This window comes from Cibotium barometz, chromosome 27, assembly GCF_041138505.1.
Source record: "Cibotium barometz isolate CiBa-2024 chromosome 27, ASM4113850v1, whole genome shotgun sequence".
Taxonomy (NCBI): Eukaryota; Viridiplantae; Streptophyta; class Polypodiopsida; order Cyatheales; family Cibotiaceae; genus Cibotium; species Cibotium barometz.
This window is the reverse complement of record NC_141072.1, coordinates 464,191-469,821: the sequence shown is the minus strand read 5'-3', so window position 1 is coordinate 469,821 and position 5,631 is coordinate 464,191. Positions and strand designations below refer to the sequence as shown.

Sequence of the window (5,631 nt, the reverse complement as noted above, 5' to 3'; positions counted from 1 at the left end):
GCTTGACTCTTTTTCTTTTCTTTTTTTTCCCCCCCTATAAACACCATATTATCACCTTCTTTAAACTCTTTTGCTTTAAGCTTTTTTTTTTGGTTCTTTTGCATTTTGTATGCTTTCTTCACGTTATCTGTAATATATTTCAAATCATTATTTATAATTTCCAACGAACCTTATAAGATAAATCTCTTCAAAACTGTAATTTTCCAATTTCAATGAACTTGTGACCTTTTATCTCATTATCATTGAATATCATTCTCTTAGAATATCTAAGTTTTCCAAATGTCCAGATGTGTAGATTCAAATCTCATGATAGTGTATTTCTGCCTTATCTCGTTATCGAGAATTGAAGCCATCATAATGTGAATCTTTTCTTTTAACCATTATATAATCAAAGGCAGCCCACATGAGAACCCTTGTCTTGCTTTTCCGAGAACTGAGCAGTAAAATTATGTTTCCATTGCTCTGTGGCTCTGTCAAAGAAGAAGGGTAAAATCAATCAATTCATGGTTGGGGTGAATTAGATATGTTTTTTTGAGAGGACTCTATACTTGAGTGTAAGACTGTAGACATTTCTCTCGAAACCAAGTCATGGGGAGCAGGGGTGGGACTAGATCTCGTGACATTCGTAAATTTTGAGTTGGCCCACGTACAATGCTTTCGAAGGAGCGATGGTTGGAACTTGGAACCGAACCCAAGCCCAACTCAAGTCCGCGGTTGACCTCTCTGCAATATGAAGGTCTTTTTCTCATAGCTTTTCATGGCCATTTTTGTCAGTAATGTTGTTCTTTTATTGCAGGCTGCATTTACTCCTCCTGAGCACCACCCACCCTCGGCCAACTCGTCGATGGCTAACTCTAGTCCCTGGCAGTGATTGAGTTTGTCCGTCGGTCGATTTGCTTCGCCTTTTCTGTTGGCATCAAACCAAGCTGCAATGATGCATACAGCTAATTCGCAAGTGACAACAAAAACTATATTAAAATGCTCGCTCCATTTAGATGGGCGATCGAATTGCCATTTGCCGATGCATTGCAAAGTGGTGTTGATTTCTCAGATGTTAATCATACAACGGGTTGAATCGAAAATGCCGTTCAAGGATCTATAATATATATCGCTGCAGCTAGTAGCTACTATCTATTGTTTTCCTCACAGACAAGAATGCGCATTGCGCTTCCCTACGTGTGCAAGTACCAACTCCTCGTAGCAATAGACGTCGTCCTGGACGTAGAAAGAGGAAGCGTGGTCACGGGTGGGTGCGTGGGGGTGTATATTATGCATGCCAATGATAAGCATCAAGACGTGCTTCCACTTTCAACAAAATCGCACTTGCACACGTGAGATTTCTACAATCTCCAAGGCCAACCCACTTTCATGGGCAACGTAATTACAAAGGATCAATATGTCTAGATTTCAATTTTGCGAAGTTCCAAGTCTCTATAGTAACCATTTGAAGACTCCTACTTCTACCATCAAGTATATTGTGTTGATCAATACTCTCTACACGAAAGAGGCAGTACACTGTACAAGCTGCAAAGTAAATTGAAAGTAGATTTTGGTCTTGTTGCTAGTGGATCGATCTGGCACACACTAGCTCACGAAGGTTCGTCAAAAAAAATTGAATGTTATGGCAGAGAAAAACCAACAAACATATAGAATGCCAATTGCCAAAAACGTGATTAGAAATATTTTGAACTATCAAAATCGTCAAAAGTCTCGGGCTAAAATATTGAAGCTCCAAGAACATAACGTTTTAGTGGTGGTTGTACATTCATGTGGAGGAGGATGAAATCAAATAGAAATATCGATTTTATAGGAGTGCAGATCTAGAGTGTAGGCGCCATGGTTTTGAGATAGGTAGGCCTTACAACGTTTATAATTTATCTATGCAGAGTGTGAGTGTGTGTGTGTGATGATATCATGTATGTGTCTACTCGGTACACTCACGGTGCTTCCAAGAAATACGTGCGAGCTCCCAGAAATTTCGTGCATGGAAAACTGGCATATATATTTCGCATGGCCACACCACACAGCGTCCTACGAGATGACGTGGACCTGGAATGACGAAGCCCGAGGTCTGATAATCTGATTGTGAAGTCGATTCGACAAGACCCACTGTAGAAGGAGCACACCGCCCATACGCTCGTCATCCTTTGTGGCCCTCCTTGGCAGGCTGGTCGTCCTTTGTGGCCATCTACTTGGCGTACTTGGCTGCCACGTCACGGATACAGTGCTCCACTTCACTATATAGTTTGCCTCCCGCGCCCGTCCCTTTCCTCTTGTCCCCCTCCTCTTCCCACCCATAGAGTCTGGGTGTTTTCTCTTTCATGGAAAAGTTTCAAGATTGTTACGACGCAGACCCCTTTGGCATCCATTCACAATTCAATGATCTTCCTCTAGGTTGGGACCTTATAACTAATCCTACATAGCCCATGATTAATGCAAATCATAAACTCCATAATCCCTTCCCATTTGAGATATTTTCTCCTTTATTTGATTCATTAAATGTTCGACGCTATTGGCAAACTACGAATGCTACAGTAATTAAAAATTAGCATTCGTTTGGCATACGTTTGGTATAATTTTGGTACCATTGCATCTGTGGGTTGCTTGGCTTAACTGATCATTGAATGCGAACGCCACACATGACTTATAATAACTACTTGAACATATTATTTCCTTCAGACATGTCCACCTGCAGCGCTAGTATATGGGACGACTATTATGCAAGCGTCACTGATGTGTATTCACAGTCGGAGCTACCCGACTGCACTCCAACTTATTGCTCGCATATCAACGCACTATTTCCTCAAGGTACAATAAGCTGCACTAGCAGATTCATGAGCAAGGCAATATTGTAACAACATTAGTACCACTCTTTGCTAATTTAATTTTACTTAATTGTTATTGCAACAGAGGGTTGCAGTCTCGTCACTTCATCATCACAGGGTAATCGTTCTACTAAGCGGAAGCGGATGCTGCTTTTCTCGGATTCTGATCTAGGGAGCACATGTAATGTGCTGAAACCGATCAATGCTAAGCTCCACGTGAGTGAAGGACTAGCTTTTCTCCTTCCCCGATCATAATCAGGGACTCCATGCGGTGATAAATGTATGGTTAAACCCTTGAGCTGATTGATAACAGGTATGCAATAACGTCTACGAGAACATGGAGTTGAAAGCCAGCGACGATCCCTCCACGTCTTTTTGGATAGATGCACCAGGTAATGAAGTGAGCTTAGCAATATAATATTGTTTAAAACTGAATATCAATGCTACATGGCGGGTTCCTTTGACGATTAATTATATTGAGCTTGATGTTCAGGCTATCAAGCCTGGGATGAAGAGATTAGCTGCAATGGTGCAGGAAGAAGTAATGCGCTGTTATACAATCATCATCATTATGAACAAGAACAAGAAACCTTCTCTGATGCGTAAGTTGAGTCTTGATTAAAGTCAAGTAGATTCGCCTTCACGAGTTACTTATACGCAGCTTGACGTATATAAAGGCATGTTTGTGATAATCATCAACAGAATCGACGACGTGAAGTCCATCATGATCAACTCTGCATCAATAATGCCTTCTGGTATTTGAGCTTGACCACTGATAATAAACTCTTATAGTGATGTCTCAGACGTGTATTGCACGCTCTTTTGAATATATCAGAAGAAGATGAATAATGACATAAGGTCTGCCGCATAGGTTTCAAAACAGAATCCTCGTCGGTTGAAAGAAACCAGAGCATCCCGCATGGATCACACGGCCAGATCATAATTCAACCACCGTTGGTCACCCATCATGGCCCATTGATTCAACCAAAGAGTCTGAATCACCCATTACCACCAGCACCACGTGAAGAAACGCTGCAAGCTGCAGGTAATACGTTGCAATATGCTTAATAGAGTTTCTCTACATATTTCTAATATATATTCACTCTTTTATATGTGTATGTATCAGTATTTCTAAAAGAGTCTCTGGTTAGTTTAATATTTCTTTATCATGTCTATGTATATGTATGTATGACGATAAAGGCCGGAGGCACAAAGGTAGGATCAATTCGACCAAGCTAGTGTATCCCTTTGAAGTGGTGAAGCCTTGCGAGGTTCATGGAGATGCAACGTTGCAAGACATTAACAGGCAGATGAATTACAATGCAGATGCAGCAACATTGGGCTGGCAATATCGCTCTCCGGAAGCTGTTTACTATACTGCAAATCCCTCCTCTACTTATTCCTCGTGCTCCTCCCCCGTCACCACCACCACCACTATTGCTGCCACTAATAATTGTGGCTACTACAAGGCTTGTCCCTCGGAATCATCATCGCCGTCATCATCTTCATCTCCATCTGCATTAATACCTGCAAACTTTTCGGGAAAATCAGTGGTGGCTCTCACTAAGATCCGCACCCATGGCAAAGGCACCATCACCATCCGCCGGACAAGGGGCTAGTACTATTACGTAGTATATCACTGGAGGCCAATCCTCCTGCTGTGAATTTCGTTTCATAACCTACATCGGCTCACTACTTCAGTACAGTGAGTGATTCACAATGCACATCTGTCGAGTTGGATAATGGGCAACGCGTCTCCCGTGCTTTTGCTTGTATGAAAATCATAGTTTATATAAACATAAGAATATATATTATTATTATTGGGCTTGAATAAAGGAATCTAATAAAATGTATTGTTTTAGAGAAACTTTGTTAATTAGACCTCGCTGGTTTGACAAATTTTAAGGGTATAATTTTGTGCATTCTCACGCTTAAGCGTGGTTCTTAGAGTTCAACAACCGTATTTGGTCTTTAATACAAAATATTACTTTGAAAACGAGGCGCTTTTAGATTGTTTTTTCTTGCTCCAAGATTCTTTAATCCAAAATATTACTTTAAAAACGAGGCGCTTTTAGATTGTTTTTTCTTGCTCTTTCTTGCTTCAAGATTCTTAAATAAGACTGCCAAATGACATCTTTGGAGGGAGACTTTTGTTTTATTGTGAAGATGTTCTTCTCGTTCAGATTTTTTTAAAAGTAAAAAATTGAAGAGGATAAATTATACGTTAGAAACTTAGATAGTTTTTTTTAAATGCAATTTAATTAACAAAACTTGGCTTGAAAATTAGCGACCCCTTATGTCTATTAGTCGACGTTTAATGTCACTTGCAATGATGTTTACGAGTGATTCTTGTTGAGTAATGTTAAATTTTTTAAAACATTATTTGCAACCTCTTTTCAAGAATAAGTACAAAAATAAGAGGTTTTTCTTATTAGAAGATCTCCAATTGTTCGGGAACTATTTTGAGCGAACTTGACACGAATCATTTTCACCATGGCTTGAAGAGAAAAAAGAAATTTTGAACAAGCATTTTCTTCCTAGTTTCATCTAATTACTACTATTTGAAAAATTGGAATCTATAGCATCCCTGGGTAAACCTGCACCATAACTCTAGATTAGTTGAACTTCTCATCGTCATTAATTTTGACGAGAAAAGGAAGAGTGAGTAATAGGAGAAGTGTGGACGAGAACCTTAATTGGTGGCATAAACAGTAAATCATCTCCTTTCATTGTTGCGTCAAGACAAGCTATGTCTTATAAGTATATATATATCTTCACTAAGGTTTATGCAATAACTCGGCACATA

General features: G+C 39.8%; 1 protein-coding gene across 2 annotated transcripts; it reads left to right on the top strand.

Annotated features, from left to right (window-relative positions):
* The first annotated feature begins 2,282 nt into the window (after nucleotides 1–2,282).
* On the top strand, nucleotides 2,283–4,648 carry LOC147622971 (uncharacterized). Of its 2 annotated transcripts, none has more exons than XM_086821787.1 (8): nucleotides 2,283–2,394; nucleotides 2,680–2,808; nucleotides 2,911–3,041; nucleotides 3,139–3,217; nucleotides 3,361–3,427; nucleotides 3,528–3,580; nucleotides 3,697–3,870; nucleotides 4,026–4,648. In XM_086821787.1, the coding sequence occupies exons 1-8, from the start codon at nucleotides 2,322–2,324 to the stop codon at nucleotides 4,442–4,444; spliced, it is 1,125 nt and encodes a 374-aa protein (XP_086677913.1). In that variant the 5' UTR covers nucleotides 2,283–2,321; the 3' UTR covers nucleotides 4,445–4,648. The 2 variants fall into 2 exon arrangements, with proteins under 2 accessions (XP_086677913.1, XP_086677912.1); XM_086821786.1 differs by having other exon boundaries at nucleotides 3,319–3,427.
* The last annotated feature ends 983 nt before the right edge of the window (nucleotides 4,649–5,631 follow it).

Excerpts from the sequence above, each read along its gene's own strand:
- LOC147622971 (XM_086821786.1), top strand. The coding sequence starts at position 2,322 with ATGGAAAAGTTTCAAGATTGTTACGACGCAGACCCCTTTGGCATCCAT. Across the intron at positions 2,395-2,679 it reads ATTCAATGATCTTCCTCTAG|ACATGTCCACCTGCAGCGCT; the intron begins GTTGGGACCTTA and ends TATTTCCTTCAG. Across the intron at positions 3,428-3,527 it reads CAAGAAACCTTCTCTGATGC|AATCGACGACGTGAAGTCCA; the intron begins GTAAGTTGAGTC and ends AATCATCAACAG.